This window comes from Serpula lacrymans, assembly GCF_000218685.1.
Source record: "Serpula lacrymans var. lacrymans S7.9 unplaced genomic scaffold SERLAscaffold_10, whole genome shotgun sequence".
Taxonomy (NCBI): domain Eukaryota; kingdom Fungi; phylum Basidiomycota; class Agaricomycetes; order Boletales; family Serpulaceae; genus Serpula; species Serpula lacrymans.
In genome coordinates this window covers 542,327-555,437 of record NW_006763299.1, presented here as the reverse complement: position 1 = coordinate 555,437, position 13,111 = coordinate 542,327, and the positions used below count along the sequence as shown (strand labels likewise).

The 13,111-nt window shown below is 45.3% G+C and overlaps 4 protein-coding genes across 4 annotated transcripts; 1 reads left to right on the top strand and 3 right to left on the bottom strand.

Moving 5' to 3' along the window:
- Positions 1-917: 917 nt before the first annotated feature.
- SERLADRAFT_472770 (uncharacterized protein) lies at positions 918-2,260 on the bottom strand (the record flags this gene model as incomplete). Its single annotated transcript, XM_007320711.1, has 4 exons — positions 918-1,260; positions 1,312-1,718; positions 1,777-1,867; positions 1,923-2,260. The coding sequence occupies 4 exons, from the start codon at positions 2,174-2,176 to the stop codon at positions 1,080-1,082; spliced, it is 933 nt and encodes a 310-aa protein (XP_007320773.1).
- Positions 2,261-2,445: 185 nt separating this feature from the next.
- Positions 2,446-3,655, top strand: SERLADRAFT_362596 (uncharacterized protein; the record flags this gene model as incomplete). The annotated part of the gene is made up of 4 exons (XM_007320710.1): positions 2,446-2,538; positions 2,597-2,737; positions 2,802-3,080; positions 3,142-3,655. 4 exons carry the CDS (start codon positions 2,446-2,448, stop codon positions 3,535-3,537), a joined length of 909 nt encoding a protein of 302 aa, XP_007320772.1.
- Positions 3,656-3,778: 123 nt separating this feature from the next.
- SERLADRAFT_472767 (uncharacterized protein) lies at positions 3,779-4,901 on the bottom strand (the record flags this gene model as incomplete). The annotated part of the gene is made up of 2 exons (XM_007320709.1): positions 3,779-4,643; positions 4,700-4,901. The coding sequence occupies 2 exons, from the start codon at positions 4,874-4,876 to the stop codon at positions 4,227-4,229; spliced, it is 594 nt and encodes a 197-aa protein (XP_007320771.1).
- A 2,010-nt stretch (positions 4,902-6,911) lies between these two features.
- On the bottom strand, positions 6,912-8,320 carry SERLADRAFT_440254 (uncharacterized protein; the record flags this gene model as incomplete). Its single annotated transcript, XM_007320708.1, has 4 exons — positions 6,912-7,184; positions 7,236-7,517; positions 7,596-7,859; positions 7,913-8,320. The coding sequence occupies 4 exons, from the start codon at positions 8,318-8,320 to the stop codon at positions 6,912-6,914; spliced, it is 1,227 nt and encodes a 408-aa protein (XP_007320770.1).
- Positions 8,321-13,111: the final 4,791 nt, after the last annotated feature.

The following is a 13,111-nucleotide window of genomic DNA, read 5'->3' as shown; positions in this document are numbered from 1 at the left end:
CTCTCCGGCAATTTTCCTAAACTCTCGCTCGTACTCTAGCAGTTCGCGTACTTGTCCCTCTCTATCTCGCGTTGTCTCGTTTATCCGTCGAATGATATCTGATGCTAACGTCTCTAGGGCTGGCTGGCTCGTTAACGATCCAGTGTCTAAGTCCAGCCGACGTAAATGTGATAGAAATTTGTCTGTAGAAGAAAGATTTTGTGCAAGAACCTCCATCGCATCCTGTTCACTAGGTTTGGAGGGCCGATGGGCCGATGGAGAGCTGAAAGGACTCTGGTCATAGGCTGGGGGTGTGAGGATAGACAAGGGCGAGTCATTCTGGATAGAGTCATTGGCGGATTGGGCAGCTGCTTCATCTGCAAATGATGGTGCCCGTGGAACATTCTGGTCGTCCTCGTCGATGCCCTCTGCGCCTTCGTCGTACTCAATGCCGAATTCTTCAGCCAAAAGCTTTGACCCTGCGCTAGGTTCAGGCATAAGGGCCACCGCCAGTTCATGGGCTAGAGAGTGATGCCGTCCGTTTGCACCGACATCTTCCATGGCATGAGAAGAACCACGCAAGGAAGCTGTAGATCTGTGAGCGTGTAAAGCCTGTCGCGAAGACGATTTCATAGGTGAGATATGAGATGGAGACAGGAAGTGAGAACTGGATCCGAAGACATCGTCAGCGGTGGGGTAAGCTGTCATGGATAGATACTGAGGGCGGGGAATGGGATACAAATCTATAAGCTAGAAGGCGATATTCTGCAGTGAGGACGCCTTGCAATGGGACGCGTATCGAACGCGGTGTAATAACTTTGTAAGGATGCGCTTTAGTGGCGGACAGCTCAAAGACGGCGTGAGTGCTGAGATAGGTATATACGGGACCTCGGCCACCAAGGAAACCGTTGCTTTGGGGTCATCCCCTTTCACATATCTTTACGAACTGCTACAATTTCACTATGCATCTGAATCATACTAGTAAGGACATTACAGCCAGCCCAGCTCGCACGATACAATTTACACCAGCACTTCGCCAGACAGTGGTATCGTACCAAACAATAACACATATCGTATACGGAGTCCAACAAACAAATCTGTTACGACAAGGGCGTTCTGTCGATCGCCGAATTACGAAAACTGGATTTGTCTTGCATAGAGTCTACACGCCGAAATAAGTTTGGTCGTATAAGCCCCTTTCTGCACCTAAACGTACCGTTGTTAGACTTGTACTCCATTATGGTCGAGGGAGGAAGATTAAGGACGGTCCGTATGGTGTCGCTAGTGAAGCATCAGCACAGAGTTGGTGTTTGGTAGGGCACTGGCACATACCGGATCTTCTCTCGTACTTTGTGATCGCCGTCAACTCTGTTCCATATGCTGATGATGTCTTCACTCTGCCTAACACTGATCGTGCACCCGCAAATCTCAGGCCACTCGACATTGTCACCACCGTTCCCGATGCTGCTGTCAACAGCGGAGTGCAGGATAGACTCGTCCTTCCCCCCATCTAGTTTACACTCGTCGAATTGGTCGCCGATGATCGCTACAACCAAATCTTCCCATATTCTGTCAGCTATACCCTTCCTGAGGCGTATAATCCATTTCCCGCCTGTGATGTTGAGCGGGTCTTCCCACACAGGCCGGCGTACTCCCAGATGGAATAAAAGATAGTCAGTGGTAGGGAGAAGCGCTGAAGGAGATTGCAAATGTGTCCATAGAGACCAAAAGGACTCGACCTGGCCGGGAATGTGATGAGCACAAACAATCAAAGAGCATATATCCCGGAAGACAAACAGAACTGAAGGACGAGATCTTTTTGATTCCTTCCTCGTAATTAGTTATTTTATTACCCGGAGCACGCTGTTGACGGAACCAGAAGACCCATCTGCATGACGTTTGAGATTCGGAGACAGTCCGCGAGGACAAGAGTACGAACATACGTGTTTCTGAGAGGGTGCACACCCGGACTGAGAGAGGATGCGGAAGAGAGAGACTTTTCTTTGGAGTGTAATTTGTCGTCTCCAGACGTGGTCAGCGACGTTGCAAAGTGCTTTGAAGATGGTTGACGGCGAGATGCAGATGGAGGAGCGGTCCTTACTGGAGAAGGGGAAGGTGTATTATTCTGAGAGTTGGAGCTAATGTCGCGGTTAGCCAAGAGACGAGACTGGGAGTGGTTGGAGAAGTAGCCGGCCATAAGATATGAGGATTTAGCGCAGAGAAAGGGTCAAGAATATAGAAAAGAGCAAAGGAGTGGCTACAGATTAACAGCGTATGATACACAATTTCCACCACTCTGAAATCTTTGAGGCTCATTTCAAGACTCGTTATGTAATCCTTGTATAAAATCAGGCAAGTCCCGGCGCTGTCCCGCTCCTTTCTTTTGCTGGCTCACATCCCTTGCTTTGTCCATCGTTCTCCAACAAAAACTCTTTTAATCAGATACATGACTCTCGTATGAAACTCATGCTTCGTCCTGAATGGAGGCTGTGGCCTGTTTCCTCGTTTCTCGGTGCCTTTGACCTCAAGACGGGTGTCACTATAGTTCTGCTTTTTGCTGTACGTCCCATCTCTCAATTCCACTGGCTTTCTCATCGATAACCAGCTCTTTGCATAGTTGCTTAACAAGGTTGCTGGAGTGTATGGTTTGATTGCCTTGTTGACGGGTGCTGGAGGCTCTTTTGCTCAGCTAAGTTTGTACATCTACTCCGTCCTGGGGTTGGTAGCATTTGTATGGGGTTTGAAAGTAGTAAAGGAAGTGAGTGTTCGTCGTGTCCGAAGGCATTGATAACATGTTTCTAATATATCTCATTTCTTCGTAGGAGGAAGCCAAGCACAGCCTCTATGTTGCGCATCTTTTCTTTGCAGATCACGTATTCTCCACATCTTGGACTATCTTTTTTGCCGTGGTGTGGTGGTTGTATACTCCTCATGACGGACGGCGTCAAGCAAATTCTCCAGCTCAAGACCAAATCAGAAAGGGCGGAATCGGCCTCAATCATACCTTAACTGACGCAGAGCGCGAAGTTGCAGCGAACATAATATGGAACCAAGAAAAAGGCACCGCTGCAGCTGTCATTGCTATATCGTGGTTGGCCAAAGTGAGTCTCTTGACTGTGATTAGTCGTACACCACGTTTATAGTTGTGTACCATCCCACAAGATTTACTTCGCAATCCTTCTCTATTCATACGCCGCCCATCTTCGAAAGGGCTCATATCGCTCTCTCCCACACTCGCGGCCAAATACTGCAATGCCATCTAATACCTATGAAACGGCGCTGACAGAAGAAGACGAAGATATCGAGCAGTTCTATCGAACCCCCACAAGACGAGAGGGGGCCGGGTCCGTATCTAGTATGACCGACTTCTTAAGCGCGCCCGGACGGGGAAGACGGGGCTCTACGAAGAGCTCGTTGGGCAAGAACATCGCATCTTACAGTTCGAGTTCACAAGGCGAGGGATCTCGCGAGGTCCTATTTGACGAGGATGACGGACGGATGAGTAGTAAAGATGGCGATGGAGGTTCTGAAAGCTCGAGTAGTCGTGTGCGACGATGATAAAGCGTCAGGTAGAGTTGGTGGCATGAATCTAGTACCTAATTAATTTTGATACATTGGACACCAAGGCTCTATTGATAAATCCTATTTATCGAGGATATACCCTTCCTTTGCGATCAACATGCATATGAAACTAGTTGCGAGCATTTTAGCCAGTTGACGACACTTACACTTAAGCTTGCAGTACCATTCATATCAATATTTCAAAATTATAGACTTAGTTAGGCAGGACGGATAGTTACAGATGAATGACAATTCATACAATTTCAACGTTAGTGGGACTACAGGCAATTTGAACATTTATACAATGCACTAGGAATACAAATTATCAGATGAATGCACGAAAGAAACCTAAAAAATTCAGTATTCAAGAATAGCAATGAGACGAGAATAAAGCCAACGAGGGAAGACGAAGGCAGACATTACAGAGAATGACTCGTTTCATCTAAGTCCATTGCTCTGCGCACGTCTCCCAACTCCAGTGCCTCTTCCTTTAGCCGGGGTAGTACTTCGCCTCCTCCCAGTCTGACCCCTCCACGAGCGATTGCCCACGCCTAACCTGCCCCTGCTTCCACCAGATCTTGTCATACCCCTGCTGCCTCTCGGTGTCTCCCCTACTTCGACTGCGGGTACTTTGTCGAGTTCTACTACTGATGGGCTCGCTCCTGTCGCTATGTGTAGAACGGCCTCTACGTATTTACACGCGGCTTGGGATCATTATCGGTAAGCCATGAAGAATACCTCACGAAGCCAGTTTCAGCGATACCACTGGCAACGTGAGACAGAAGAGACTCCCAGGCATAGGTCCAGTCGTTACAACATCCGTTCTTCGCTTGTGCGGGAGGAAGGGACGAAGAAGAAACGATGGGAGGTGGTAGTGCAGCTGGTATAGGCGGCAAGCCGAACGTCAACTCGTTCAAAGCATCCTCACAGATGCTAAGCAACTTCGGTGCAAGTTCCGTGTGAACCCTCATCCCATAATATCGCGGTATAGACTCGTCGTCGAGAGCGTTCATGATACAGGCGATGCAACCACTGAGTTGATTGAAGTCGTCCTGCAACTTGTTGATTTTTTCAATATTTTCCTCCCTCTGCGGAAGCACACACTGTGAATGGATGGCATTAGGGTCTCGGTGATTAATACATAAACGTATATACGCACTGCAGATACCATATGCTCCAGTTTAGTGTCACGTTTGTTGACCAGGAATATCTCCACCTCGAAAGAGCCAGTAAACTTAAGTTTGTCGACAAAGGCTTGAACAGGACCCAGAAGGTCGTCCTTTCCCCCTAGGCCTGCTTTCACCACTTTACCAGATGCATCGAGACTGTTTGACATCAGGTCCGATAAAATTTCCTCCCGGGTGACCCTGTCGTTGGCACTGGGCCGTCTAGTAGGAGGCTCGTATTGCGTTTCGGTGATGTTGACGATAATGGCAGCCAGAAGGTATGGGTTTCGGGAAAGCATGGAACAAACCTTACGCTGGACATCAGCTAGCGACTGCGAAAAGGAAACCTCTAAGTAGGCCAGATCTGCATGCATGAGCAGCATCCTGAATCCCGCTCGAGTAAAGATCTGCAACATTAGGATCCCATCCGGCACCCGAGCCTTCCTTGGATCGAACGTATCCGCACCAATTCCTTCCATCCTGGTTTTCCCCCACTGGATCTGCAATCGAGGGCGCGCTGTTACTACTAATATAGTCCTGCAAGATGTTCTCGAAGCCAATAGAAAGATGAGTCGTGTACGGGATGAGGCGCCATTAGCTGAATCTCTCCAATATCGTTGTGGTATGTCCACCTAAAGCGCTAGTAAGTGATCATATCATCGTGCCTCGTGCGCGGTGAGACTATATTACCTGATTGCCTCGTGTTCCTCCTCCAAAATCTTCAGTAGTCGATAATAACAAGACTCATCCAGTTTGAATGACTTGCGAAGATTTAGAAGATTTAGAATGATGACGAAAAAAGATAGTAGAGACCTACTTGATACACGGACCGACGATACAATGGCGTGTTCAGCCACTGTAAGATATCAAGAGGGATCCCTTCATACTTTCTGTCTATTTCCCAGTCACTTTGAGGGGAATTTCTAGGCGGAAAAAAACCATTTTTGTTCTGTACGCCCAATTTACATGCATATGAGTGCTCAAACGCCGCTCTGTTGGAGGCTCTGGTGAGAGATGGTGGTGGAGTGGCAGTGCTTGGAAGGCCACCAAAAGAGACAGAAGAATCGGGAGAGTACGTTAATGTGTTTTGTAGGTCATGTAGTTGGTAGGATGCATATGGGCGTTGTGAGACTTTGTCGAGTAAATGCGGAGCCATAATCGAAAAGTAGTGTGTTTGAAGTATCGAGCTTAATGAAGCTAACTCGTAGTCTCGTAAACCATCCACTACTATCGTTGGACACCGGATGCAACCGGTAAGAGATATGCACTTGGGCCTCCAGAGGCTCAACGATCACTGTACAGGTAGCTAGAAAACTGTCAGATGTAGAATATAGTATAGATAATATAATTGTGAAAGAATTTAGTGAATAGCTTATCTGTAGCAACAACGACAGACCTGACACTATGCTCTTGAACTCCAGAAGTGTGAATTTTGAGGGAAAGATGGCCAGATTTGACCAGATCTCGTGCTGGGAATATTGCAATATCTTTCTAGAAAACGTCAATAGGTAGGCCCCTACAATGCCAGATACTTACTGAGCTGATTGGGGCCTCAAAGCGTCTGGAGAAACGAAAACAATGATGGAGTCGTGACTAGGCGACCGAAACAGGCAATCACACACCAAGATAATCAATCAAGGACTGCTAGCTCCACTTCGGTATGTACCGCACATACCACCAGCGTCAGGACTTGGTGTGACGCTAGTCTCGAGCCAGCCGTTTTGGGAAGGCGCGGAATAAACCGCGCTGGAGCCACTCAAACGTCTGGAGACATTTGATGGGCGAATCGTGTCACGCCGGGACTTTTTGCCTCTATCAGTTGATTATCTTATCTTATCTGTCGGTCCTTGTACATACTTATGCAGTTTCTCCGAGTTGCATTTTGTGATCAATGTAACATGAGTGAAGACCAGACATCTGATGACTCCCTCAGCTTCTCAGATGTTAATGAGGATACTGACTACAATCCTTTCATTGCTGATGGTTTGTTTGAGCCAGATTATGATCCACTGGCAGATAGCAACAGCTCGGAGTTCCCTTCATACACATCTTCCCCCATTCAACTTGCCAACACTCGCCATTTAAAGGAGAACCTAACAGGAAGTCCCGCAGCCAAAGTCCGAGCTATCCTGGACTACATGAATTCAGTAGGCCTTGACTTACCATTATTTTTGGATTTCCTTAGTTGGGGTGATCACGAGTCTATCATTGTATTTTCTTGCGGTACATTGGATCTTTCTCTATTCCAATCTCGTGGTCTGAGTCTTCAAGCTCATCTTCTGACTCTAAGTTCTCTTCTCCAGTTCTGCCTTTCTTTTTTTTACTAACGCGTTGAAGCACTGACGCTTCAACCATCATTATAGCATGTCCTTGAAGACTGAAGTTGCGGACAGCTCGGCCTGCTCTTTGGAGCCATACTGGCAGTGATGATGGGACTCCAAATTGGATCACCAACTCGACATCTGGTATGTCGAGTCCCTGTTTAATTATTAGACAAAGCAAGCTTATTAGATTGCTTCGAATGCTAACCATGCCACCTATTTTGGTCACAAACATGACCCTTATTTTTCCTTCACAAAAGTCACGCAAGACAGTTTTCCTGGTGCGTGGCGAGCGCCTGGCATTCAAATAACTGATTTGACTCTTTAGTTGGTCAGATACAATTCCGTGGAGTCTCCAAAAGCCAGCCTGGGACTGACTAACAGTGTTAACAAAGATGAGTGCCCGTGGTATTTCATTGGCAGCCTGTGCATCTTTGACAATGAAATCAAGGGCTGAATAGTCTGTGGAGCCAGCAATGATGCAAAGCTCCTGCGTTACATTAGGTCGGTCGTTTCCCAAGTTCAAATGAAAGGATTTTGATGCGCTAATGTGCAGTGTTTTTCAAACCTCGGCCAAGACAGCAGGGGATATTGTAGCTGACATTGCATATATAGGTGTGCCTAGAGGCACAAATGAACAGAGCCTATCTAATTTAGCATACACTGGCCGAAAGTCACCTCCCCACTGTGAGATACAGTGGGCTTCGTCAACTATGTATCCAAGTACATGTTTCTGAAAAGCAGGTGAGCACAACAATGCATTGAATTGGGGGTTTTCAATTGTCAATTCTGGTGATGCTAACAATATTTGATATTTAAGGTCCTCGAGCTCCTACACATGCCGATGAGTTCAAAGCAACATAGAGACTCGAGAAATAGACTTACCTTGTGTAAGTCTTGATTATATGTGTCTCCATTTACTGCAACTGACTGTATGCCCCATGCACGAAACTGATCGGCCTGTTCCTCTTCTATAGTTTTCAACGGCGATATAACGACTGTCATGCCATCCTTCTGTATGAAGGATGGCATGACATAAGCCAAAGTCTTTCCAGATCCTGTGCCAGCAATAATGGTGCAGTCGAGTCCCAAAGTAAAGGCCTCAGCGGCGTCCACTTGCCATGAATAGGGGGTGCAGCCATTGCATTGTTGGCGGACAAAATTTCGAATTGATTCTTGTAAGTCTGCTTCTTGGCCTGCCACTTCAGCTTTCTGACGAGCCTCTACAAGGTTGGTATAGGATTTCTTTTTGATGGCTTCATGGGATAGATATTCTGTAGGGACAGTGACCATTTAATGAAGCATGGAGAGTGACGAATAATTGAATGATCATTGAATATGGGACTCGTCAATATTTTCTGATTTCTGTACTACTAAGCATAATTACATCATGATAATCTTAGTATAAAAGCGGCAATCATTGCCTAAAAGAGTCGAGTGTCTGTGACACTGTGACTTGATGCACTCGTCCTAAGACAAAAGTCTCCAGGCATTTTGGGAACCTCTCAGCGTGGCTTATCCCATGCCTTCCCAAAACGTCTGGTTCAAGACTAGTGTGACGCGGAATTTGACTTGTAAGCTCCGCCTGATTTGGTCTGTGAGTGCCGCTGTGACCCAGTGTGACCAGACATTGCAGAACCATTCCAAAACATGTGTCATCTTTTTGGTTTTGTTCCGCTGCTCCAATGCTTCAAGTTCTTGCTTATTTTTCTACATAGGCAGCTAGAAAACTAAAAATTATATCTACTGGTCAAGTTCCGACAGTCTATAGCTCAACTTCTGGTGAGTTATTCAACATCTCCCCAGACCAATTGCACCTATTGTCCAACGATAGTATAGGACTCAGTGGTGCGCTTCGCCATGCGAGTGCCACAGCAGAGATTGAAGCTGAGGCAAAAAACACGAAGGTTCACTCGCGCACTTTCAGTCCTATAACAGGCAGCTTCGCCATAGCAAGGAAAGTCAAAAATTGGTCGACCGATTGACCGATTGACCGTTCTGACCGTTGGTCACGTGACCTGAACAATTGTTTTTTCCCTAGCACTAGGTATCCCAGATAAGGTGAAAATCAATCGGAAATGCACACACTTTTATGGTGAATAGCCCCACTTTAGGGCTCGTATGGGATTGGGGGTTTTTTTTTTCTTCTTTTTTTGAGATTTTCCTCCCTGGCCAAAGCCTTGCCGCTCTAGCGGAGATGCAATTGTAGAGTCCTGCGACCCGTCGATAAGATAGTACTACTAGGACACCATGTCATCAGCTATCAGCTATACCTCCTATATGAACTCAGACACCAATCCTGTCACTCGTACGGAGGGAGATGATACTCGTGATTCAGAGGGGCAAGATGGTTTGAATGTTGTAGCTAATGACCAGCTAATGACAAGCCAACAGCGGATGTACTTGGCCCATTTACAGATGTCAAAACTAGCTTCTATTGTCGTCAAATCAATCACACATACTACTCGGGCTATAGTGGAAGGACAAGTGCAACACCCCAAACCAAGACCGTACCACAACTCGGTCCTGACAGGCTATGGATGGGTCAGGGAATTGATAGATGGGCATCCTGATTGTATCAGGACGGAGCTTGGGGTGCGGCAGGAATTTTTCTCGAAGTGGTTAGATTTATTGCAGGCCAATAGATACTCAGATTCAAAGCATGTGTTGATTGAAGAACAACTTGCCATTTTTCTGTACACTTGTGTGACAGGATTGTCCATCCACCACATCGCCAAACATTTCCAACGATCCAATGACACAGTCTCTAGATACTTCAAGAGAATGCTTGAAGCTTTCACTTGCCCTAATATCTACAACGTGTATGTATGTCTACCAGATGCCAATGCCCCTACGCCATTTGCCATCAGCAATAACCCAAAGTTTTGCCATTTTGCGGGTGCCATCGGTGTAATTGATGGCACCCATATCGTTTGCAGTCCTTCCGCTGCAGAACGTGCAGCCTCTCGCAATCGGAAGGGTTCAGTCACCCAGAACTGCTTGATGTGCTGTGACTTTGATATGAAGTTCATATACGTGCTTAGCGGCTGGAAGGGGTCAGTTGCAGACACCAGCCCATGACCTGTACATCCCTCATCATCGCTACTATCTCGCTGATGCGGGATTTCCTTCATGTGACCAATTGCTGGTCCCCTACAGAGGTGTCCACTATCATTTGGCCAAATATGCTTGGGGAAATCACAGGTAATGTACAGTGTCTATTTACTAATAAAACTAAGTGAAACTCAGCCGCTGCTTGAGAGGCTATAGAAACGACTTTATTATTTACCTAAGTGAAACTACAATGGATGTTAGTTTAAGGTGATCTCTAATAAATGTAATGTAACATACCTCAGCCGCTGCCCGAGAGGCTATAGAAACGACTGAGGTATTTCTATACTAAACCCCCTACTACTTATAGTCGGAGGTGCTACTCACTACAGTATAATGACTCCTAGGAGAACAATGGCTGCTTTGGCAGAGACCGGGTTTATCCGGTTTTGTCATTTACTATGTTACAGTAGACTAAAAATCATTTTTTAGACCTCAAAATCCTGAGGAATATTTTAATCTACGCCATGCATCTGCCTGAAATATTGTGGAGCAAATATTTAGTGTTTTGAAGGGCCAATTTGGGATTTTGAGGGTCACTATAGAGTATAACATGTCCATCCAAGCCAAGGTTCCACCTGCAGTCTGTATGCTGCACAATTTTATCAAGACCCATGATCCCTCTGACATCGACACTCCCAATGACATCGAGCTCCTCAACCCTACTCCTGAGGTCGACAACGATGAGCTTTCTCACACCCCACTAACGGAGGCAAACCGTCATCAGGAAAAATGGGGGTAGCTATATAGAGCTCTATAGCACTATAAGTACTCATAAAGCTGTTATAGTGGTCAAACCTGTTATAGAACCTCTGCCATCTATAGAGCCTCATATAGCTCTATAAATGCTCTTATAGATGTTGGAAATTGTTGTGTGGCTGATTGAAAAAAAATAACACAGGCAGAATTTGAACTCTCAACCTGCTAGTCAGCTCTTGGGTGACTAAGTAACCTACAGCCACACATCACATTTATCCACTACACCATGAGAGCTTATGAAATGCATTATACAGGTGTTATATTTTGACCTTTCATGGACTTAGTTATTTTTTTACTCATTGTCACTACTTATATTTGGATAAATCATTATTCTTATTTTGTGAGTATCAGGGATACAAACTACTATTTCACTAATACAGGCTACATGATAAATTAATACTGGATGATTTATTAGCCCTTTTAAGCACCTTGAACTATATTAAAACTATGACCTTTACAGCTATAGGAGCTATGTAGGCTGCTATAGGCTATAAGAGCACTTATAGTATCTTGCCTATAATAATATACTTGACTCCAAACACTTTTGGCCTTTTTCTATTATTGAACAAGTTTATTAGATTAATCCAGAGTTTCAGGGAATTATAGATACTTCTCCCCTTCATTAAAATTTGCCTACTACTGTGCTATAAGAGCTATAAGAGCTATGATTGCACTGATAGTACTATAGTTTCTATGAATGCATTTATATATATAGGTGGTGGCTATATAGCGCTATATAGCAAAAGGGTTTTTCCTGATGGTACTGCCACCAATAATCGCTGTGATTGGATCGCTCACGCTATGTGGATTGATTATCAGCAGGAGCTAGGTAGAAGGGGCCTACTTTAGTTTACATGTTTTCGCATCCTTACAATGTGATTTGTTACTGAGAATGCATTCAGATTCAGTCAACAAAAGCAAAATCTTAGATTCGTTAAGAGACACAGTACTACAAGATAACAAGATAAATGATACAACGAAAACACAGGTATGCAATACAGTACACTAAAGTCCATCCACATCGTCTATCTTACTCCAGCTTTGACTTTACATATGCCTTGCGAAGTTTGTCGGATTGTAGGAGACTGAGGTACATGTCCATGGCTATGATGTCAGGCAACGAATATGAAGCTATATAACAAAATACAATGCCTGGTCAAGTCCTTGCTGGAAGGCAGTGAATCAGGGTATGAGTTTTGAAGAGTATCGGTATAGGCGCGAATCCAAACTAATATTGAACTAGGGAATAATACATCGAGTATGTACTTCTTTATATAGTGAACGGTGTCATGCACCAAAGTTGATTGGTAGCATGGACAGGTGTCAATAACAAAGCGAATATTCAAAAAGACTCACCTTTGCGCCACACAGGCACAGTGTCACGATCATACCCATCTGACTCAGCTTTCTTATCTAATCGAGAGATAGAGACTCTTGTTTCACCTTATCTAATCTCTCTCTGATCTAATCTTATCAAAGTATCACGTGATCTATTAGTAATACACATTACCAATCAGCCTCACTACATACACATGTTAGTTACCAATACGCTACGTCATACCTCCCCGTAGCCTCATGCCCTTTCCTATATAACTAGCTCGACATCCATGTACATACCCCAGTTGTAGATTTACTCTTTTATACTTGCTTGTCCAACACTTGTTGAGATTTAAGTCCTACGCTGCTCGGGTCACCGGCATACAGCTAGGGTCTTTACACAATCTACAACTTGGGAACGACACCTGTTGATGAGCAAAATCATAGCTATTCTTATCATCACCCTATTCCCCCTCATTGCACTCATACTCTTTGGCATTGCCAAACTCTACGTTCACCTCACAAAAACTACCATCATAACACCTATCACCCGACCCAACACCATCATATCATTTTTTCCTGCCAATGTCTCACCCACAGAGTCGTTTGTTAACATCCCCCTCACTCCCCCTTCCAACCCAGTAGCTAGAACCCTTGACGGCGTGGAGCCCGATAGGTATTACTTAGTTTAAAGTAGCTTCCGTACGCTTCTGACCAGGCCGCTCATTTGAGTCCGCCAGTCGGAAAAGACCTGCACGCGGTTACTCGCTGGGTACCTCTGAGACAACCGTTTGGACCTCAGATACTATACAATTAGAACACCGATATCTCAGATTAGATTAGTTACGTACACAGTCAGTGCGGGACAGAAGAGGAACCGCTTGGCTAAAAGAGAAA